The sequence below is a fragment of the Poecilia reticulata genome, chromosome 6 (genome assembly GCF_904066995.2).
Source record: "Poecilia reticulata chromosome 6, P_reticulata-male-v2, whole genome shotgun sequence".
Taxonomy (NCBI): Eukaryota; Metazoa; Chordata; class Actinopteri; order Cyprinodontiformes; family Poeciliidae; genus Poecilia; species Poecilia reticulata.
Genome location: NC_088835.1, coordinates 23,829,614 through 23,853,641, shown reverse-complemented (window position 1 = coordinate 23,853,641; position 24,028 = coordinate 23,829,614). Strand labels below are relative to the sequence as shown.

Here is a 24,028-nt window from a genome sequence, read left to right as displayed (position 1 = left end):
GGAGCTGCGGCTTTATGTTTAGGGAGTGAATCTCCTCTCCATCAGCTCTATGGCTTATGTGTAAAATGTCTTATGGCTTCAGTGGGTTAGTGATCTCCCTAGTCTTGTATGCAATGTGTGAGTTTTTTCACTTTTGGTGTTAGAAACATTTACTCATAGTCCCATTATCACGTTGCATTGTAATTTTTTTGCTGATGATCCCACTAAGACCAGTAATTATCGAGGCTCCTGAATATTTTATAAAAAAAAATAAAATTAAGAAAAAACTGGGAGAGAAGAGTAATCTATTTGCTGCCCTCTCAAAAGAGTTTAAGTCAGTCAGACAAATACAACCGTTTTGACTAAAGATTTATAGAACTACCTAAAAGTCATACATGAATATCCAGAAACAAAGTGGGCTTGGTATAAAGTGCACAGAATCAACACAGAACACTGTGCTCAATACATACATAATGCAAATCTGTAGCACCAAAACCAACACCTGGTAATCATCAACCATCATAGGCAAGACCATTTCCTCTTGTTTTCCAATGAGATCGCCTATGTGTGCAGGATTCAAGAATGTGTTTGAATACGGGGGCAGATCATTCCAGACTACATCTTCCTGAAGTAAAATGATTATGTTAATTCCTTACAGAAAGCAGCTGTCCAAACCAACTTGGCAGAAGATGAAAATATTCCTTTGAGTTCAAATTCAAATGGATAACTTGGTGTCACTCATGGAGTCATGACCACTGCTTTCTAGCAGAAAAGGAAAATGTCCAGGGAAAAGTTTGTGAACATAAGACTTTGGGGATGGTGCTTAATTTTGCGTTAATTTAAAAAAAAAAGCACCAAATACATTTGGATAGTCAGCAATAGAGTAACGCAACACAACGTTCCATTAGAAGCATGCACATCTACACAAATTGCTCAAGTGAATCCTGCATATAAGCCACACCCATTTGGTTCCCCAGCTGCATGTTCAGAAAGCACACAAGGCCTATGACCTTTCCAGATTGACTAGTATGATGTGAAAGGGCAAAGGGATCAATGACCATCTATGGGGAGCTAACATTCTGTATTAAAATTTGTTATTTTAATTGGTGACATGTAATGTTGAAAATTTCAGATAACCAGAATTTTTTTTTAATCAGCTATAAGTCATAATCATCAAAATCATTAGAAAATGCTTGAAATACGTCGTTTATTTCAGTAACTCAATATACTAAGTGAAACACATTATTTAGATTCATTACACACAGACTGACGTTTTCAAGCCTTTATTTCTGTTAATTTCCACATACAGCTAATGAAAACATTTTGAATTAGACTACACCATCAGACCAATAAAAAATAATTTCAATACATAAATATATCCATCCATCCATCCATTTTCTGTATACCCTTGGTCGGGAGGGTGTGGGGTTGGGAGGGTTGCTGGTGCCTATCTCCAGCTAACGTTCCGGGCGAGAGGCAGGGTCACCCTGGACAGGTCGCCAGTCTGTCGCAGGGCACATACATGCATGCTTTATGAAAAATAATTTTAATCTGAATAAAGTTTTTATTTTCAAAAGGTTCGTTTAACATCGCTTCTGTCAGACTGTTAGATGTAGCTCCACTCCAGCAGCTTGCCGTCATCAGCATGCGAATGTGTGAGTGAAGAGAAATGGCTCATTTTATTGTAAAACATCTTTACGTGTCCTAATAAAGCCCTATTTAAGTCACATGTCATTTCATTTAATTCTATTTTTAATCTGACTAAAGAGACTCATGAGAACACGGGTTCTTATTTACTGAACATGACTAGATTGGCTTTTGATGCAATTGTATCCTTTTACCCTAAATTTGGGATTGCAGGTTTTCTTTAGATAAGATCACATTCAGCAGAGTTTACTGCGTAACTGAAGGTCAGAGTGGTGATGTGGCAGGGACAGTTCTGGTTCAGTCCCCAGGTTTATGAAACTGCTGACATCAGAACGGTCAAACCATCCATCTCAGATACGGATATGAAAGGTGCTGGAAGAGTATAGAAAACAGTAGTGTTAATTTCAATTAATAGGAATGGTTTTTGGAGAAACAACTCTACAACATAGGGTAAAAACCTTATTTAAGTTAGCATTACCTTAAAAAATCTGGAGCTCTGGTTATCATGTTTTCAAAGTCAGCGTAGGAGAGTTTACTGTCTCCATCCAAATCTGCCTCCTCGATGGCTTTCTCACACACCAATTCAACCTCCTCAGGAGTCAACTCCTCCTTTGTAAGCTTATTTAAAGTCTTCTCAAGATCCTCCTTGCACAGGTAATTATCCACGTTGTAATCTAAGATGGAAATAAATCTGAGTGAATTACTTTGAAACATAATTTCATAAAATTTTACGTTATAAAAAGGCATAAAAGCCTTTTTACATGTTGTTATTACCATATATCTTAAAGGCATATATGGCCTTAAGTTCTCTTGGAGCCATTTCACTGAGGACTGAGAACATATCTACAAATTCATTGAAACTGAGGTTCCCCATCCCATCCTCGGAGAATGACTCCACAATCCGATTGCGGAATGGGTTTTCCTGCACATCAGGCAAAAATATTCAGAGTGATACAAATGTCGTTAAGCAAAAATATTCTGAAAATATTCTCATTTCACATGAGAATCACATATGGTTTTAGTAGATGAATAGTTTGGCAAGACATTAACTTCATAATTCAAAAGAGTTTTAGAAACAGACATATGATTTTGCATACTGCATTTATTGGATTTTGCTGACCAAAAACTTCAGAAGATGCTATTCAAACCAATCTGGCCCAAAATGAAAAGGTAATTTAATCAAAAATGTTTGACTTCGGACTGGTTAAGCTGATAAAAAAAAATTATTTGTGGCTAAAAATAAATGATGACCCATAATCAAAAAATAGATGTAGGTTAACAGTTCAGAATGCAGGTAAAATTTTAAGAAAGACCAAAATGACATAAATTGTCAGATGTTTTAAAAAAGCTTTTAAAAATGATCATCTTTGTTATACCTTTAATTCTGGCATGTCGACAATCAGCGCTAAGGGCAGTTTACAATCCGGTTCATTGGTGTAGTCCATTGGTACAAGATGTGGAGCCAACTCATGATATCTGCTGTGCAACCTAAGGTTAAATACAAAGCAGATGGGAACAAATACAATTTATAATTTGCAAAATATACCATTCATGTTTAAACTCCATCCATAGTGTGAAAAGTAACGTCAGCCAAACCACCAAAGCTACAACAGCTTTGACCTTGCTTGCAAGGCTGCCTCTTAAGTTTAGGAGTGTGTGTAGGTATTTTTTAACCTTCATTCAGAAGCATATTTGGTAGACAAGAAGGCATGGCTCTCTGCATACGAAGGAGGTAATTCGGCAATTAGATTCAGGTCTGTTAGACCAGGGACACACCTAAAGCTGCAGGACACGAGCCTTTGAGGAATGGATTTGAATACCCCTGCTAGCATGGTTTCTGCTCGCTGTGAATTTCTGGAAATGTGTGCCACACCTTTTAACCACTGCAATTGATGGAACATTCTTTCTAAGGGAAAGTTGACTATGCAAATTTAGTCTGTGTTACCTCCGTGCCAATAAGGAACTTGCAGAAACCCGCTGAGTAATATTTACATCAGTTGCCATGTGGATGTTAAACAGATATCTGAAAAGCTCACATTTAACTAAAACTTTTGCTTTACCCAACTTATTGTTTCCTCTTAGGCCAAAATGTGGCTACCCTCAAACTCATTTAATAGAAAGTCATAAAGAACCTGTCCAAACACTCTATTTACTGTCACCTTTACTTTTCACAATCTTCTTTGAGAATCTTTTTTTTTTTTTATGGCTCAGGCAGCCTTTATTTGAGAGTGGTTAAACAGGAAAGTAGGTAAAAGTGGGAGAGGACATGTGGCAAAGGTCGCCAGGTTTGGGACTTGAACCTGTGACCTCTACGCTGATGACAAGGGCCTCCATATGAGGGTTGTGCTTTACCCCTGTGGCACCACAGCATCCCCTTCTTTGTGAATCTTAACATACTAGCTTAATTTTTCAACTTCTATGAACTAAACACTGAAAGATGAGCAACACTACTCAGCTCCATGAAGAAAATTACAGGTCATTTTTGCATGTCAGTCTCCTGGTGAGTGATATGAAAAGAGAGGTGATGCTACCCATCAATTCATAATTTTTCAAGATTTTGAAGTGTCCTCAAACTCCAGTGCATCAAAATTCTCTTGATCTCCATGGACAACAACCTTTAGCCTTCATGTTTTGGTCAAGAGCAAGTTCTGAGATACTGAATGAGCCTTGTTCACTGTCATTCTTGACCACAGTTTTCTGTTTGTGTCCTGACTGCGTCTTGCTTACTGGTGTTGATCAGCTCATTTACCTGTAATCACTTAGGAAACACTTTATGCAAAGCAGATTACAAGTGAGAGACAACATTCAACCTTCATATGGTTAACAAACCTTTGCATGAATTTTGGGTGATAAATCTGGTTAAACTGCAGACTAAAAGGCAACAGAAGAAGAGGGCAAAGTAAATTCGGCTTAAGTTTGTCAATGTTTTGGGCAACAGGAAAGGAGGAGTACTTGGAAGACATCAATGAATGAACTTAAGAAGACCCTTATCTCAGAACCACTCGAAATGTATCTGTTTCAACACAAATAGTAACAGAAGATTATTCAACAAACTCATATTTCATAAAGTACCTTTATCAAAAAGGTACCAAGATTTTCACACTATTCTGCTAAAGCCATTATTTTTCAGCTGGAAACTGTCATCTAAGACTTTGAAATGTATTTCTCATAAATCTGTAGAAAATCGGTGGAACGTCTAAGATAACTTACACAGGATCCTGCAGGCAGATTTAAGAAATAAAGCTTTGAGGGGAAAACAGTCTGGAGAGGTTATTGTTTATTGTGGAACCTTGTTTAACAAGGAAACTTTAACTTACATTTAACATATAGGCTAACATAATCACTGATTTCATAGTCAAAACATGTGGCCAAATGTTTAGTCTGGTGATCATCAGAACAAGCACATTGCCAATTAATCCGAACCAAACAATACAAAGAAAAATATCTTACCGCAAAATTTCTTTGCGAGTGAAAAATGTGCAGTCCTGCAATAAGAGTAGACAGAAGATCAAAGCTCTAGTTCAAAAGAAATACAGTATATATGTACATATACACATATATGCAGTATATATGTATATACAACACGACTACTAACAGGTGAAAATAATAAAATGCTCATCTCCTCGTCAGGTCACCTGTTAGATTGCCTGCGTTAGACAGCAGAGGAACATACTGTCCTCAGAGTTAACGTGTTAGAGGCAGAAAAAATGGGACAAATTGTAATAGGTAGACGAACGATCAGAGCATTTCCAAAAATGCAGCTCTTGTGTTGCATTGATGTTCAGCGTTTAGTGTCTATAAAAAGTGCTCCAAGAAAGAAACAGTGATAAACTGAGTCACTGCTGTGCATAGGAGGCAAAGAGGTGTGCTCATCCTGGTCATATTATTATGCCTCATTAATTGATACGTATATTTTTATGACACCGTTTGAAGTATAGCATCAGCCTACATCGGTCACTCAGTGACCCATCTATCAAATCATATTAAATAGTGTGACAGATTTTCTAAATGTACCACTGGTCTCAAACTCGGGTCCTCAGGGCCTGGTTCTGCAACTTTAAAATGACCCTCTGCTTCAGGACACCTAGCTTGAATATCAGCTCATTAGCAGAGCTCTGTAGACATTGACTGCATGTTAGCGAGGCTTTTAATTCAAGTGTATAGGACAAGGAACACATCTTAAAGTTACAGAACTCTGATCCTTGAGAACTGCAGTTTGAGACCGCCGATAAAAGGCTTGACCGGGTGTCTGGTTTCTCTAAAGCGCTGATGGCTGTGAGAGTACACACAGCAACATGATCTGCTGTTGTCTAACATGCATGTGTTGGCACATGTAATATCCAATAGCCCAACAGAAGAACGCCTTGGTTTACATCAGCCTTTTGTACTGTCTGACCTGTGTTCATAGGTGTAAGAAACAGAACGCAGCTGTGGATTTCTAGAACAGAGTGTACTGTAAATGTCTGGAGTATAGCAGTGATTGTGTCTTATACCAGATGCTTTAGCTTAGTAACGGTATGAATCCTATGTTTGTATAAATGCCTCTGAAGCTCAGAAAGACGCTCAAGCTGTAGGGGTCAGAGCCTGAAAATCTGAATAGCGAAAAATACCAACAGGACAAAACAAAGAGCAATGGGATTCTAAGAGGAATTTTTAAAGAGCCACTATAGTAACCAGAGCAACTCTTGAGAACTAAGCTGAGTCCTGAGAGTAGAGTTTCACAGCATATCACTGGCTTGGCATCAATTATTAATCCCCCAGCAAATCACAAGGTGAACTGTTGCACACGGAGTGGTGTATTTATCAGACTGATACTTGGATTACTAGTTAAACTGGACAAAGTTATTATTTTTTTCATACAATGAGTTTGTGTTCATTCTTCAATGTCAAGTCTAATCTGACTGTCAAGTCAATCAGATCATTTTAAATCATTCCTTCAATGAACAAGGAGTACAGTGCAATCAATTGTAGATACCAATTTCCTATTCTCAGTTTTCAATATGAAAAACATAAGAACAATAATGCAAACAAGTATAGATAATGCCTAACATTAAAAAATGACAGCAATGGAGTTCAAAACTTCATTTTTGCAATATTATTTTTCTCTTATTGTCATCTTGTTTGGAAAAGACTAGAGCAGGGACAATTGCATTGATAAACCTCAAAAGTCCTACATGTTCTGTTAAGTAACCTAACAGAAACTGAACAGAAACTTGAGACACTTCTTACTCTTCTAAAGTCCTTAGAGTAATAATATTTAATAAACTAACTCAGTCAGACCTTGAAGGAAAAAAGCCTGAATGGTTCTTCTCTAACTTTATCTAAATATCTTTCAATTCAAAATGCTTATAATGTTTTGTATGAGAAATATTTTTTCTTGTAAGGAAGTTATGCATCACTTTCCTCCGTCCTCCATCATAATACAAGCAAAGCATGCATTCATCTTACCTGATAAGCATCAAGTTGCTCGTCTGTGAATATTGTTTGCTTATTACCCATCTTTATCAAGTAATTTGTTGCTTGTACACATTCAAAGCAAAGAACGTCCACCACCTTTTCTCAGAGAAAGGCATTTAGGGGGTCGGTGGAGTCAAAGTCTCCACACAAGTTGAGCCGAGTATTGTTGCAAGAACTTAAAAAAGATTGTTGTTGATGTCCATTCAGGAGATTCCTGCCATGAGAGCAAATATTCGCTGGAAAATAAAATGTAAAAAGACCGCATAGCTGGTGTCTTGTCACAGTTGAGCCAGAGGAGTGGATTTTCCTGTAAACCCTGTTCAGCGCAAACTGATCTGCTTCTCCTTAAGAACCCAGGTGGTGTTTCCAACAGGGTGCAGACAAACCAATCAGACAACCCACAGGCAAATAAATAAGTAAACTTGAACTAGAACCTGCTGGCAACATGGTTGATATAACAGCAAAGAAGGCCATAGAACTTCTATTGAACTATCACTTTATTTGATAAATATTGAAAAATAAGATCGTTTAATGAGAGGCCTAATTTAAATGTATATATTAAATCCTGTTAATTATAAAGACCTATAGAGTACCTTACTTCGAATGTACTGAGAGCCTACATTAATTATAAAAGTCCAGGTAGTAATAATTTGATTAACTTGGTCTTGTCCATGATCTTGCAGGTTAGACGTTTAATAATAATAATAATAATAATAATAATAATAATAATAATTTAGTTTCTATCAAATAACCTGTTGCTTCTGAAGTAAAATAAACTAGTTTATCTTCTGCTCCAGAGATTATCGCTTCCCTGTAAACTCTCCCCCCCGTTGAGCTGCAGAGGCTGGTGTGATGTCCGTCTCTAATCCACCTGCCTGTTATTACAGCACCAATGAGCGTGTCCTTATCCCACCTCTGGACAAATGATAATTTCACGCTCAGTAAATAATTCCTGTCTTGATTTGCGCTGGTTTAATTGTCACCCTTTGTGACATTTGTTTGATTTCTAACTGTCAAAGTTGCCCAGCATGGACTGTAAGCGAGACAAGGAGCAGGGTAAGTTTCACTGATAGCTTGTTGCTACGTTACTGTGTTAGCCTCTAGCAGCCTGTGCTAACTGTAGCTAACTGTGTCCACAGAGAAAATGAAGCTAACAACGCGTCTGTGTTTGTAATTTCTTCCTGTTGCTTCGTCATCTCTAGAGAAAAAAAATAAACATGAGCTCTACTACTATTCTATTTTACACACCTTTTTATATGTTGAATGATTATCATAATTTTTCCTAGCTGCTGCCATAGGAACGACGCTCACTGTTAGCACAAATGTAGCTAACATTATTTAACGCTGATGCTAGATGACCGTAAAGAAAGTTCACATTTCTCATGTATTTCTTCTCAAAGATAAGACACAATTGGTGCTCCTATATTTTCACCAATATTGTTTTTCCACTTTGATTTCCTCTTGTTTACAATTCAGTAAGCTAAATTAAAAAAAAAAATAACATGAAATAAAATAACGGACTGGTATTTACATATAAAAAGACACTATCCTCATTATCTATGGTTCAGTGAGTGAGGAGAATTCATGTGTAGGACTAAAGCAAACATAACTCCCTCAGCTGTTACTCATGCATGCTAGTGGGATTATAACATTACACAACAGTGAGCACATCAGCACATCTGTCTGTTGTGACCCTCTCCTTTGTAAAAATCCTCTGTGTGCTGTCAGGAAAATAAATAATAATATGCTGCTTCTATTTAAAGTTTCTTTTCCCTTCCCTGTTAACAGAACAAACAGTGCTTCCAGCATTATCTTTTGCATCGCTGAGTCACAAATTATAGGATCTGTAGTTGCACTGCATATTAAGAATAGAAAGTGAATGTGCTTTGTTTTGTGCGGTCTTATCACTCTGGTTCCCTCAGATGCAGAGTATGAGAAGGTAACTGCTTTGCAGCTGAAGTCACGGACAGGAGAATTTGATTTGGAATCCATTCTGTTTCTGAAACTCAGAGTCCTTGGTAAGGATTAGTGCACGTTTTTAATGTTCATGTTCATTAAGTTACTATTTATAAAAATTTGCTCTTTGTCTTTAAGGTATACATGACCTTGGATGCATTGGGGAATGTGTAAATTTGGAGAGGCTGGACCTATTTGGCAACAATGTCACAAATCTAGGACCTCTATCATCTCTTCGTCTTCTTTCTGTGCTTAATTTGTCTTCTAACAGAATCTCTAATATAGGTAAGGCAAACGGGCTTTATTTCAGTTTTTTTTTTTTTTTTTTCAGAATGACATTGTGTAAAATTTATTTGTGTTCTCTGTTTCTGGTTGTTTTCCCAGAGCCACTTCGTAGTTGTGAAAATTTACAAACTTTAAATTTAGCTGGTAATGTCATATCCAGGTATGTTACAAATTTACATGCTGATACCATTGCAAAACAATATTTTAATCGTTTTTGAAAATAAATCAGAACTGATCATTTTGAATTGCTGGTTAATGTCACTGATTATAAATTGCATAAGGTTTTTCTGCCATTATTCTAGTTTTACAATGTATACAAATAAACTAGATTTTACTTCAACTCATTTGATAAATGCTGAAATGCATCATCATATTTAGATTTTGTCACTTATTAACTAAGGTCTATGCTGAATTATATATATATATATATATATATATATATATATATATATATATATATATATAAAACCTTACGTCTAATGTGCTATTTTTCAACAGCACTGAGAGCCTACATTGCCTTGTTTCTCTGAAAAAGCTAGAAAACATACGTCTGAGAGACAACACCTACAATTACAGTAACCCAGGTAATTTATGAGAAATTTATCTGCAATTCCAGTAAATGGAAGATGGTGATTGATGTTTGTTATGTTGCTGCTTTGGTTTTGTCAGTGTGCAGGAGCGCATCATACAGAGCTGTTGTACTCGAGATGTTCCCGAACATCAAGGTTCTGGATGGTAAGATTTATTTTTCTGTAATTCTTTATCTTGGCAATACTATTAGTACTTGAAGGCATTGCTGTGTTTTGGCTGAATATGCTTATACTATCTGTTTTGAATTACAGGAGAGAGAGTTGTTGGACGAGGAAGTGAATTGTACCAGTTATGCAAAGACATTGATGATACCATAAAAGGTACTATTTTTTTTCTTTGCTGCAAATATACGTCTATTCAATGACCAACAACAGTCTTACATGGATGTGTGTTTAATGCAATGTTTTTGTTTTTTTTTGTAAAATACCGTTGAACTGTTCATTTTTCTCTATGTGATCAGCTGGTTCATATAAGAATGGGCAGCTCATTGAACATCCCGATTGCAAGCCATGGGTAGAAGACGGTTACTGGGAGATAAAGCGATCAAACAATGCCATTATTGAAGAAGCCTACAAACAGTTCAATGGTGAGGTTCGCTGTGTTTTTTCTTTTTTTTTTTTACCATTTGTCAACTCTTTTGATATTATTTATACTGAAATTACAAGTGCGTCTCAATACATTAGATGAGCATCAAAAGTTTATCCACAAATATTTGCAATTGTGTATATAATGAATCTCCTTTTGAGTTTCACTTTTAAAAAGAAATAACAGTATTGAACTAACTTCACAGTGTCATTCTAATGAATTAATGTCACCTGTTCATGTAATTGTCTTTTCTTTTTTTCTTCTTCTCCAGATGTTCTTCACGAATGCAGACTCTTGAACAACAGAGCCACTCATGTGATTTCCCAGACTGAGCGATCAATGAGCTTGAAGAAGCAGCCAAAGCAATACGCCATCTGAATTGGGCTATTTTGTACAAACCTTTTATGTAACTTTCAGCCGCCTTTTTTTGCTTTGTAATGATGTACTATGACAGATGTACTGTAGCTTTTTTCAAACAACCATGCTATATCCAAATGCTTTTTAAATATCATTGCCTGACACACGTGCTCCGTGCCGCAGTGTGTGAATTTCGCTGTTACTGTATTCATCCTATGCATTGGTTGACAGAATAAATACAGAGGCGGTTTGAAAACCTTGACCCATACTGATGCCCCTCAGTTTGGCTCATCGATGTCTTAACTTGCACAATGTGCATTTTGTACAATGCTGTAGCCTGAAATAATGCTGATAGCTATGCTGCTCATTAGAATTTGTATTGGTCTTTGCTTACAGGGTGTCCTTAATTTTACATTGCTGGTTAATTTAAAAAGTAAATGTGTCATCTATTGTTTGTTCTTGTGCTTATGCAAAGATTGACTGATTGATTGTTGGCTCTTTCTACTTGTTTTTTTTTTTTATCATAGGGTTTCTCTGTGCAACCAACTTGCTGAAAATACATTATTTGTAAGCCTGTAAATGTGTATTTAATTCTGACTTTGATTATTTACAATAAATTCAGATAAGATGCATACCTATATCACCCACTTTACGATCAGAGCAAAATACATTGTGATGTATTTGTTAAAACAAATAAGATCTTTACAAGTCATAAGGCAGTCCAACAAATAATGCCATGCTGCCACCTGCTGGTGATTGTCCAATACACTTATAAATAACCTAACAGACATTAGACACACATTGGAAATATTTGATATTTATCTGTAATAGAAGCGTTGACATTTAGTTTATTGCGTTTCCTTGTTGAAGAAAGTAATTATTTTAACCACTATAAACAGGTACAGTCATCGGTATGTATTTTAGTAAATTGTGTTTATTTTGAAAGCCGGAAGTTTGCGTTACGTCTTTTCCAGTTTGACAAGCCGCCGCCGCTCCTCAGAGCTCGACCTCGTCTACCTCACAATCGCAGGAAACATGTGGAGGTCAACGGTATGCATCCATAAAATTTACCTAACTGTCTTATGCAATTCACTAAATCTTTTATTCTTTGTGTCCGATTTTTGTAAATTGCGTCCAAGCTGAAAAGGAAGACAAAGCTACGAGGATAATTATGCTTATTAAAAATGAGCTACAGCTTTATGGTTACTATAGTAACTAGAATCTTGCTAGTTTAGTAGCTCACTTGCTAACTACATGGTTTATCCTCTTCTGCAGATCATTTTGGGAGCTGTTTCTGTTGAAGATACTTGTTAGACCTAAGAAATAGCAACACATGTCTACAGATTATTCATCTGCTAACAAAGTTTGGTTTTTATATCAACGGCAAGGACAAAATCAAACCACAGCAAGAAAGTTTAGTCTACTTGACTACGAGGGGGTACCCAAAAGTTTCCAGAATGACGCTGCTGCACGCGCAGTTTTCGTAGTACACGATTCTGCCGCTAGGTATTTGTTCAACCACGCCTTCTCAATCAGTGTGCCAAGCGGCGTTGATGTGGAAGGTTTCGTCTACCCTCAGTGAATTTTCTTGTAAGAGCTATTTTGTCCAGCCGTCGTTTTTCTTCATGGAGAAGTTCTATGAGCAACATTTGAACGGAAACCGTTCAAATGTTGAAGACCGCTTACAAGGATGACGCTATGTGTCGAGCTCAAGTTTACTCGTGGTTCACCCGCTTTAAAAATGGTGAAATGTCAATTGGTGATCAACTGCTTTTTCCCGGCTTCACAGCGCGGCTGTGAAGTTTTGCTTCCTGCTCCGGAAAAAAGCGGTTGATCATCAACCCTACTGTCAAGTAAATTCTCTTCTTATTGGCCAGAAGACTAAAAGTAAACATTTATCCTCACATTGAATTGGAAGTAATTTACACTCACTGGACAACTTATTAGATACACCTGTTTAATTGTGTATGAATACAAATTTCAAATAAACCAGTTATGTGGCAGCATTTGCAACAAGCAAAACCTTGAAGAAGATGGGCTACAGGCTCAGGGTTCCGCTCAGAGGCTACACTTATCACAGGCTCACCAGAATGGGACATTAATGTGTCTCAAAGCTCAATTTATCTCAAATTGTCTTCTGAACATGTCAATAAGATCACTGTTCTCCAACGGCGTTCATAGTAACCACATCTCAGTTAAATAACACCCTTACGGATGTGATGAGACTTGAAATTTTCAGCCAATATTTGATGCCATCAGGTCAATATGGACCAAAAAAATCAGAAGTATGTTCCTGTCCACTTGTTGTATTTTTACCATGAAGGATTGAAGAAGTTCTGATGGCAAATATAACCCAATGCAGTATGAAAAATGTTGTCTCTAATAAAGAGGACAGTGAGTTTCTACACCAATAAACAAATGAGGAGCATGACACACTGGATTAACATCCTTGTCTTGCACAAGTCTTTGCTGGAGTTTGATCCTCGAGTTGTTTAACCATAGTTTGTCATTACAGCAAGAGATGCACTGATTCTACAGTATGTGGAAGTCTTTTGGGGGATGTTAATGGTATTCTTTCACATAATATTTCTGCTTTTGATTTTAGTTTTTTGTTTTTGGATGATGCAGGTGAGGGTTGCTTTTTTTTGGGTGGTGCAAAGGCCATTGCTGAAGATTAACCATGAATTGTTGAAGGGGCTTGCTTGTTCTAAGTCTTTGGAATTTTTCCTGCTTTAAGTTCTCTTTGCAGAACTTCAAGGAAAAAGTTTTGAAAATTGGAACTTTTGAGTGGGTCATCTATCGAGCTTCACAATGGATGACTTGAGTGTTTTACTAAAGTGGTGTTTCTGAAATTGCAGGCATCACGTGTAGTTGCTTCTTTGAAAAATGAGCTTCTACAATCCAGGAGTTTCATCCGTGGGGTATGTAGATTTTTTATTTTTTTTTTTTTCAAATTTACTTTAGATTACTACAATCATTTTTAAAATCTGTTTTAATGTTTAAGACATATGGGTGTACGGGTGAACACAATCTTTATTTTGGTCTTTGTCTCTCTTTTTCCACACAGATGAAAACTGTTACATTAATCCCCGGTGATGGCATCGGTCCAGAGATCTCCGCGGCTGTCGTGAAGATATTTGTAGCAGCTGAAGTCGGTTATTACATTTTTTTTTATATATATATATATATACTGTCAATCTGTTTTTTCTACTGATTTTTGACAGACAGGATAATTGTGAGAAATATAGCTTTTTTTAAAATGCTGCTCAATCTACAAGATATGCATCATCTGAGAAGATAGTGTTGTGCTTGTTGTTTGCATATATTTTAAACTAGGTTCCCATTGAGTGGGAGGAAAGAAACGTCACAGCTGTACAGGGACCAGGTGGAAAGTGGATGATTCCTCATGATGCTAAAGAATCGATGGATAAAACAAAAATCGGCCTGAAAGGTAACCTAAACCCTTTTTGCTGCAAAGCCCAGTTTTCTACACATTTTCCCACATAGAAAAGATTGCTCTACTTTATTCAATTTCACACTTTTGTTGAAAAATGAATTTTAAATAAGTTTATTTGGCGGATATTTTTCCACTATTTCTACCTGCAGGCCCTTTGAAAACACCAGTAGGAGCAGGTCATCCCTCCATGAACCTGCTTCTGAGAAAGACGTTTGACCTCTACGCTAATGTGCGCCCCTGCGTGTCCATTGAGGGTTATGACACGCCTTATACTGATGTGAACCTGGTTACCATCAGGGAAAACACTGAGGGAGAGTACAGTGGGATTGAACACGTGGTAAAACTCTTTACACACTCTTTTGATTAGAGCCATTTTATTTTATTGCTTTTAATATTAAAACATCCCATCTCACTGTTATCTTCACTTACAATAATTTATCATTGAGTTTCTTTAGGCGTTAGTCATGTTCATTTTTAATGACGCACCTCTACTTTCAGATTGTTGACGGAGTTGTGCAGAGTATTAAGCTCATCACGGAACAAGCCAGCCACCGCATTGCAGAGTATGCTTTTGAATACGCAAAAAACAATCAGAGGTCCAGTGTTACTGCTGTTCACAAGGCTAATATCATGTATGTTACATTCCTCTACAGATGCCATCAAAGCTTGTCCTGCTAAAGATGCTAAATGACTGTCCGATGTTTGCTCGTCTTTTCAGGCGAATGTCGGATGGACTTTTCCTGCGAAAGTGCAGGGAGGCCGCAGAGAAGCACAAAGATATCAAATTCACAGAGATGTACTTGGATACTGTGTGCCTTAATGTAAGTTCCAGCAACTTCTATTAGGAATCAAATTAGCTCTCTTGTTTTATTTAGGCCTTAGCTGGTATGAGATACTCGGTGTGTAGAGTGTTACAGTATTGTGATATTTACATTATCTAATTGATTTTATTTAAAACATAACTAATAGATATTTCTAACATTGATGACATTAAAAGCGTTAAATGAATACCAATAGCTATCCTTTAAATATGCTTATTGTGGAGAATATTAGTCTTTTCACTGTAGTTTTAAAAGATACAATGACGGGTGGCATTTTTTTTTAAACTCCTTTTAAATAAATTATAAAGTAGTAGCCTTTCAGCCAGCTGACCTTCAGTGCCTAGCAGCATGATGAGGGGAGGATGTTCCATCCAGACTGCAAATATCCCAGTCACTCCAGCAGTGTCTCTTGTATCTTATTAAAAGTTCTTAAAACTGTAGAAACAGCATGATGAAGACATTTTTGTGGTTCTGAAAATATAACTTTTTAGGACGGTGATACTGGTAACCGGACTATGTAGGCCATACATATTGCAACTTATTACCACAAGAGGGAGTAATAACTATGTGTCACAAATTTAATGGAATACAAACTTCAAATAGAGACAAAGACTGCATGGACTTTGTTGGAATAAGATAAATAAGTGATACATTGTTTTACTACAAGGAAATGGTTAAAGTATACTTACTTTGCATGTGTCAGATCAGTTGTCAACTCATCACCGGTCTTGGATGAGCCTCGATTGGCAACATTTGATTCCCATACAATCCATGTGCATTTCTGTGGCATTCTTGACATTTGCAATTAAAGGCAACATTGTCAAAATCCTCCTACAGATAGTCCAGGATCCCTCGCAGTTTGATGTCCTGGTGATGCCAAATTTGTATGGAGACATCTTGAGGTAATTACATAGTAAATATATCATAAGTTCTTCCTTATAAACTTTTCCAAAATTAAAACTTAAGAATCCGGTCAGAAAATGTGGTGATATTTGACTGAACCAGAAATAACAAGTAGAAAATAATTACAAGTGGCAAAAAGAGTAAACCTTATCAGCATATAACGGAAACAAATCTACATTTGTTTGTTTGTTTTTTTTTTAATTCATTGCAGTGATCTCTGTGCTGGATTAATTGGAGGTTTGGGAGTAACACCAAGTGGAAACATTGGTGCCCATGGGGTGGCCATATTTGAGTCGGTACGTTTTATATTTTACTACACATATTTTTAATTAACATAATTAAAATCAAATAATTTTGATCAACCATGGTGGCTGACTGGTATTTTTCCTTTCCTCCTGCCAGGTTCATGGAACTGCTCCAGATATTGCAGGACAAGATCTTGCAAACCCCACTGCCCTGCTGCTCAGTGGCATCATGATGCTGCGCCACATGGGTTTACATAGCCACGCCCAGAAAATTGAAACTGCCTGCTTTGACACCATTCAGGACAAAAAGGTAATTCACTTTTAAAGACAACTCGCTGTGGGTGTATTGATAACGTGATGCTCCTTCTAAAGTTTTTCATAATTTTCTTTAAGGTTCTAACCAAAGACTTGGGAGGAAACGCCAAGTGCTCAGAGTTCACAGAAGTAATTTGTCAAAGAGTTCGGGACATGAAGTAAAAGGAGCTAGTGAGGCTTCTCATAATCTGTTAGTATAGTATTACGTTGCACTGTGTGACTCCATGTTAAAACGTTTACCCAGAGCATGTATTTAGAATTCTGGTGCTTATGAACTTGAATGTTTAGATTGCAGCACCTTTAACAAAGAATTGTCTTAACCGCATCATCAAGAACATCTGTATATATGACATGCTAAGCAAGATTTTTGAAGACGGTTGTACATTAATCTTTAATGTGTTTAAAACTCACTTTAAAATAAGAGAGACAGTCCTCATGAACATGTCAGAAGTCTTCCATTATGGTGCCCAGAGATTGTGCACTTGATACTGGTGGGGAAAAAAACATGCTTCTTTATGCACAAAACCTTATCATTTTGAACTTGGTATGTTTTTAAACCACTAGGTGTTGTTCTTCCAATAGAAATGTGAAACTATAATCAGATTTTTTTTTTCAATCTAGCTTGCTATTAAAGTTCATGACAAAATTTTCATATATCCAATCTTGGTTTGAGACTATTTTTTAAAGACAGTTTCTTATGTTTAGAGGTATTCATTGTGACAGGTAAACTTTTCTAATGTTTAAAGGCATTATAAAGTGTGCATGTACAAAAAAGGGGGTAAAAAAAATAAAAGTTCTACTTTTAGAGTTATATTCTTTGAGAGTGAGAGTTTGATTAAATTCAGATTTCACTGAAATCACAATTTGTAATCGCTTTAGAAACATAACACTGGATGTAAAAGTGGAATAGTTGTGTAATAGCTTGCTGTCTAAATTTCATTACAAATATTGACAAATTACACAGACTAGTCATATTCTACAAGCATATTTCACATTGTCAATTTTTATCTTTTGTGTCCCTTGCTTTGTTCAGATTTATTCGCCCTAAACTATTTTGCACGTTGCTCTTCACCCACTGCCCTTTTGATGCAGACAGGAATCATGTGAAGACATTTGAGAAGCTAACTTAAAATAACCCCCAAGGAGTGCTAACAGCTAAACTTCACGTTATGTTCACAGTCATGAAGAGCTCCATATATAAGCTTGATGCAAATCAGATTATTTCAGTGAAATCTGGACCTCTACTTTGTCATAATGCATCCAATTGAGAAGAAACTGTGGCTGCATTGAAAAGCTTTTGCACTTCTGAAAAAACACATTTCCACTTTCCCCATTCATTTTTTCCAGCAATGCATGCTGGTTCCTATACTTAACAACTTTGATATAAATTATTACATGCTTGAAGCACTGCTGGTTTTATGTCCTATATAGAGAACACAGGTTAAATCTGATAAATGCAGTCCTTTCTACATTAGGAAAATTATGCAGACATCTACAAAAAGCGTAGTATGGTCTTATTTGTAATTTCAGCACTGCCCCTATCATCTGAGTTAACCTTTGCTTCAGCTGATTTGTAGCAAGGGTTGCCAACATACAGTCAACTCATGAGCTGCAAGGATCAAGCTGATTCTTTAAGGTTTGCACGTGAAACAGAATATAGTTTTTATTGCTTTCATTTGAACAGTCAAGAGTGGAAAATAATCTTGCAGTAGCTCCAGCAGCTTTCTTTGCTCTTTGCAGTTTTTCCAAGGACATCAGTACTTCACTCAACTGTAAGCTAACCAGCCAAGCCACTTTAATTACACATGGATATCTCAGATACTCTGTGTCTGAGTGGCAGTAGTCGTTAGTTAACAGTATTCGGAGGACATCTTGTACCTTGTGGTGTTCCAGCAGGACTCCCAATGTAAGAGAGGAAATAAACATGTCCTCACAATAGTATACTTTGAAGCAGTGACTATCCTGCTTGTTGTTTGTTTTAATGACAAAGCATTTTTAACCAAAACTTAATTTTTATTTGTTTTCTATCTATTGTGTATATCCACTTACTCTTGCAGGGCTGCAAATGCCTATCTCCAGAAATCACTGGGCCATAGGCAGAGCACATCCTGGAAAGGTCACCAGTCCATCACAGGGCAACTTAAAGACATTGGACAAACAGCCATGCTCAGTAAACCTGGGAGCTATTTAGAGAGACCAGTTAACCTAACAGTGATAATTTTAGACTGTGGGTGGAAGCCGGAGTGTCTGAAGAGAACCCACACATACCCAGGGAGAACATGCAAACTCCATGCAAAAAGACCCCAGACCAGGATTCAAACCCAGGACCTTCTAGCTGCAAGGCAAAAATGTGTTACCGTGTCAAAATACAGTCTTTATTTTGTAAAAGTAAATGGGTGCTAGTAAAATTCCTTCTTTTAATACACCGACGCCCTGTCTCAGTCCAATCTGCATACTTAGCAAAGAATTTCAGTGTCCATCTAATCTTTATCATTTCAGCATATCCATCTAATTTTCAATGTTTCCACTGAGTGCAGATAATCCGAGAGGTAGCAAAACCTCCTTGCCATCATAATCTTTAGCTCTCTCCACATATTCTCTGTCAGACAGATTTCAGTAAGGACTGGGCCTCTCCAAAACATAATAATTCCAGCAATAAAAACATGTGGGTACATCTAACAGATTTCTTGGAATCATAATCTGGCAGAGTGGTAATTTTGGGAAACATTTCCAATGCACTCAGTTAAATAAATTCTGATTTTTTTTCCCCCAGCTGTTTATATACAGCACGAGGCAAACACTTTTAAAATACCCTTTGAGTCTTTGTACGTTTCCTAGGAAAATAATTACTTCAGGTTCCAGAAAGAAAAAAGAAGTCTAAAAGAAAACTTGAATACTAGTACTGTAGAGATGTTTCCTCTTAAGAAGCAAGAAACATTTTTGGAGTAAGTGACAGCAGGAATATCTGACTATTTTGATTAGATTACTGAGGAAATCAGTATAGTCTGTGTGAGTTTGGAAGATCGGTTCGAAGCATGAACCGCACAGGCAACCTTAAAACTTTCCTAAAACAGTTGTGTTTAACTGTTGTTGCTAATTTTTTTCTTTACGTTACAGCAACACTATCCCCCTATCTCCTTCTCTCCGAGCGGTGTTGCATAATATTCTTTGAAAGACCTTCACCTATTGCCCCGTATATGAAGACAGGAATTAGGTCAAGTCATTCGAGAAGCCGGTTTGGAAGCGCCACCGCCACCCCTCTCCCTCGCGCCATTTTTTTTTCCGCTCTGGTATTTTCTAGACTCAATGCGTAAGTCTACGACACATCCGGGTGGCGCTGCTCCGAGCTCTCCAGAAACTTCTGCACAGCGGTTCGGCTATAAAAAGGAGCCGTGTCCTCCTCGTCCATTGTCAGTTAACCGCTCTTAACAGCTCTTGCAGGAAATACAGCAAGTAAGTGGGATACTTTTTCTTGTTACACTGATCTTTATAAAGCTATGTAGTTTAATTAAACTCAGTGGTCAGAGTAAGCTGCTGTTTTTAATATTATTTAACCACCCTTTAACGTCAAGTTTAATATGCAGTCTGCTTAGTTCATTTTTGTGTATTAAAACTGAAAGAGGAAATTCCATTTTAAATATCTTTATAAGGGAGTACGTTCACAACTTGTTCTAATTTCTTTTTACATTTTTTTTATTCCAAGCCTGCAATTCGGATAACGCATCGGAATTAAATAGAATATATTTTATTTTATTTATGTATTTTATTTATTTTATTTTTTTTTTTTACAGTATAGTCACCATGGTGCACGAAACTGGTTACTACGATCTCCTGGGGGTCAGCCCAAAAGCCTCGACGGACGAAATTAAAAAAGCCTACAGAAAACTAGCACTGAAATATCACCCGGACAAGAACCCAAATGAAGGCGAAAAGGTAAATGCAGAGATTACTCTAATGTGTGAAAATGTTCAGTTAGTGGACCGTTGCTTTTCGTTTTTAAACCTCCTTGTTGAGAGACGAGACAGGAGGAACTTTCTGGAAACATCCACAGCGCTGCTTCTGTGTTAACACTGGAGGAGATTAGACCGGAGTGGAAGAGCTAACCGATTCCATTTAATAGTTTATGTGTGTTTTTATTATTATTTTAATTAGGTCTCAGGAATTGCATTTTAAACAGCTGCAGTTTTTTAAAAGCTAAAATCCTGGGGCAATTTATGTTCCCCAGTCTAAACAGAAATCTTAAAAAAAAAAAAAAAAAACTTGACCTAAAATCGCAAATGACTTGATTTTAAAAAGTTTTGAATGGATTTCCCTCAGTCTCCAGATGATCTTTAATAATTGGTGATGGTTACAAATTGATGCATGTCAGTGGAACATGCTATAAGTGCTAGAAAACTTTAAATAACAGAACACTGTGGAGGATTTAGAGAAACCTCTTGTATAAGGCAAATCAAACACAATATTGTCATATCAAAACTACTTTGTTCAACTACCGATATTTTAAGTATAAATAAAGAGCTGTTTTCGAGGAGAAGGCTGATCAGGTAGCACACTAATCTGTCAAAACCACCTCCATAGTTTAGCTGATAGAAATATAAATGCTGTTTTAAAATCCGGTATGAAAGAAGAATCACCCGTCTTCCTCTAGTAGAGAATAAAGTATGTCTAACATGTATAACTGCAAGTTTAAAGCCACTTAAAACTCTCTCTTTTTTTAACAGTTCAAGCTCATCTCTCATGCCTACGAGGTGCTGTCTGATCCAAAGAAGAGGGACCTATATGACCAAGGAGGGGAACAAGCTATTAAAGAGGGAGGCATGAACTCTGGGGCTTCGCCAATGGATGTGTTTGACATGTTCTTTGGAGGTGGAGGTCGAATGCAGAGGGAGAGAAGAGGTGGGATATAATTACAGTCTAAGAACTCCAACTTGGATGTGATGTGCTTTGAATATTTATGTTTTAAATTGCTTTTTTTTTTTTCCTGAAGGAAAAAATGTTGTTCACCAGCTTGGTGTCACACTAGAAGAAATGTACAATGGTTCTACTAGGAAGCTTGGACTTCAGAAGAATGTCATTTGCGAAAAATGTGACGGTAAGTACTGGACCTTTTTTAGGATACTTTTTAAAAAGTTCCAAAAACGGTTTCTCAAGACAGAAAATAAATGTATCATGGTTTCATTTTAAAGGTTACGGTGGTAAAAAAGGGACTTTGGAGAAGTGTTCGACTTGCAAAGGCAGGGGAGTACAAATCAGAGTGCAACAGATCGGGCCGGGCATGATTCAGCAGATCCAGAGCATGTGTCACGACTGCCAGGGGCAAGGGGAGAAGTTTAACGCAAAGGACCGCTGTAAGAACTGCAACGGACACAAACTGGAGCGCAAGAAGAAAATTCTTGAAGTTCACATTGACAAAGGTAAGACTTGAAATATGCAAAAGTAAAGTAATCCGATATAACTTAGACGAGAAACTTGGATAAAATGTTGATTTTAATCGTTTCAGGTATGAAAGATGGCCAGAAAATTACATTTCACGGAGAGGGTGACCAGGAACCGGGACTAGAACCTGGAGACGTTGTCATTGTCCTGGATCAGAAGGAGCACCCGGTTTTCCAGAGGCAAGGAGACGATCTGCTAATGAAGATGGACATCAAACTTGCAGAGGCCCTGTGTGGCTTCCGAAAGACCATCCGGACATTAGACAGCAGATTGCTCATCATCAGCACAATGCCAGGTACAGCAATTCTTTTGGTTGACCAGCTGTCTTTACCTGCGTTTTTGCTGTTAGGTTTATAGATGTATTCACTTTTTGTTCTCTTTCAGGCGAAGTCATCAGGCACAACGACATCAAATGTGTTCAAAATGAGGGCATGCCTATCCACCGGGATCCCTATGAAAGAGGAATGCTCATCATTCAGTTCCAGGTGAGTTTCTTGACGCATTTTACACAACCGACACAGATTTTAAGTGGAACCTTTGTGGCGTATCCGGCAACTGGTTGATCATGTTTTCTGCTTCCAGGTGGAGTTTCCAGAAAACCACTGGCTCCCTGAGCATCTCATGTTCCAGCTGGAAAGACTGCTTCCTCCCAGAGAGGATGTGATGATCACGGAGGACATGGAGGAGGTGGACCTCTGTGAGGTTGATCTCAATTCACAACAGAAACGCTACCACAGAGAAGCCTATGAGGAGGAAGAAGAGGGTCCCAGAGGCGGAGTGCAATGTCAGACACAGTGATTGTAATCTAGGTTCCAGTTCTTGGTTTTGAATAGGTTTGATTCACTGCAGTTTTCAAAGTATGGACTTAAAAGGAGAGAACGACTCGAAAACAACACAGCTGCCAATTTTTTATTTGCTTTATATGTGTGTTTGACACAAACATGTAACTGAAGAAGTGGTCTTTTGTTTTACAAACTGCATTTTCATGTCACTGTTTCTGTATTTTAAGAATTATTTTCCTTTTATTTGTTTGTATGTATTCGTTATCAATTCTACACTCATTCTTTGTTTTCAGAGCCTGTAAGGACGATTCGTATGCTTTCTGTGAAGGTAACGTCAACTATGACACATTTGGGGTCATTTAATAAAGTATAGGGATCTTCATCTGGATTTTATTTTTTTATTTCTTGTGTTTTACATGCATGTTTCAGCATGTATGTCATCACACCAGTAGTTTGCACATTGTATTCTTGCCTAAGTTGTTTCTGATAAGTAGATGGATGGCCTGACGGAGAAACCTTTCAAGACAAAAAAAATCAGTGAAGGTGAAGGAAACCTTAATCTGAGTCCAGCCTAAAATATAATTACCAATTAATTGTTTTACAGCCTATTTTAATGAATGTTACAAACGGAAGATGTTTTTTTTATATTTTTTAATCGGACTAAAATATTTAAAACCCAATGTCTCCCTAAAGGTCAGAATTCTGAGCAAAGCAGCTACGACACAAGACCAAAGTGAATTTCTATTGAAACGACTCCAGACTCAAAAATAAACTAAAGATTTAACTTATGTGCAGCTCTTTACATGAAAAAATTAAGGTTGGGAAAGTCAGGGTATGTGCAAAATGATTAGAATGTAAACAGCCATAGTAACTGACAGAAAGAAGGTCTCACTTAACCTAATATAATTGTGTTTTTTTTATTCTGTGCTTTACTTTGATATTAAATAGATAATATCAATTATTAATTTGTTTGAACATGTTGCATTCAAAAAAATGTTTCACACAGGAAGACTATTGGTGGCGAATCCACCTCCTGACTTAGTTTCCCATGTAAATAATAATGGACCTCTCTGAAAATAGGTGCCTAATACAATCATGGTTTTAATTTAAAGCTCAATAATACAGTATTTGCACTAATTGTTGGTGTTTGCTCCTCTTGGACCAGTCAGTTTTAGTCTCTTGGGATATCTTAACAGGAATTCATATTAAGAC

The 24,028-nt window shown here is 37.1% G+C and overlaps 4 protein-coding genes across 4 annotated transcripts; 3 read left to right on the top strand and 1 right to left on the bottom strand.

Annotated features, from left to right (window-relative positions):
* Positions 1-1,246: 1,246 nt before the first annotated feature.
* cib2 (calcium and integrin binding family member 2) lies at positions 1,247-7,806 on the bottom strand. Its single transcript, XM_008412251.3, has 6 exons — positions 7,075-7,806; positions 5,077-5,111; positions 3,003-3,114; positions 2,401-2,548; positions 2,105-2,300; positions 1,247-1,998 (listed from the first exon to the last, which is right to left on the bottom strand). Exons 1-6 carry the CDS (start codon positions 7,123-7,125, stop codon positions 1,977-1,979), a joined length of 564 nt encoding a protein of 187 aa, XP_008410473.1. The 5' UTR covers positions 7,126-7,806; the 3' UTR covers positions 1,247-1,976.
* A 127-nt stretch (positions 7,807-7,933) lies between these two features.
* lrrc61 (leucine rich repeat containing 61) lies at positions 7,934-11,489 on the top strand. Its single transcript, XM_008412252.3, has 9 exons — positions 7,934-8,139; positions 9,006-9,101; positions 9,178-9,324; positions 9,424-9,484; positions 9,823-9,908; positions 9,994-10,059; positions 10,167-10,235; positions 10,376-10,501; positions 10,772-11,489. Exons 1-9 carry the CDS (start codon positions 8,112-8,114, stop codon positions 10,876-10,878), a joined length of 786 nt encoding a protein of 261 aa, XP_008410474.1. The 5' UTR covers positions 7,934-8,111; the 3' UTR covers positions 10,879-11,489.
* A 91-nt stretch (positions 11,490-11,580) lies between these two features.
* On the top strand, positions 11,581-17,409 carry idh3a (isocitrate dehydrogenase (NAD(+)) 3 catalytic subunit alpha). Its single transcript, XM_008412253.3, has 11 exons — positions 11,581-11,907; positions 13,716-13,778; positions 13,925-14,008; positions 14,194-14,308; positions 14,464-14,651; positions 14,813-14,946; positions 15,033-15,135; positions 15,973-16,037; positions 16,250-16,334; positions 16,441-16,593; positions 16,677-17,409. The coding sequence occupies exons 1-11, from the start codon at positions 11,893-11,895 to the stop codon at positions 16,758-16,760; spliced, it is 1,089 nt and encodes a 362-aa protein (XP_008410475.1). The 5' UTR covers positions 11,581-11,892; the 3' UTR covers positions 16,761-17,409.
* Positions 17,410-19,898: 2,489 nt separating this feature from the next.
* Positions 19,899-23,198, top strand: dnaja (DnaJ heat shock protein family (Hsp40) member A). Its single transcript, XM_008412255.3, has 8 exons — positions 19,899-20,051; positions 20,390-20,531; positions 21,320-21,494; positions 21,586-21,690; positions 21,785-22,012; positions 22,099-22,329; positions 22,419-22,519; positions 22,617-23,198. The coding sequence occupies exons 2-8, from the start codon at positions 20,400-20,402 to the stop codon at positions 22,830-22,832; spliced, it is 1,188 nt and encodes a 395-aa protein (XP_008410477.1). The 5' UTR covers positions 19,899-20,051; positions 20,390-20,399; the 3' UTR covers positions 22,833-23,198.
* Positions 23,199-24,028: the final 830 nt, after the last annotated feature.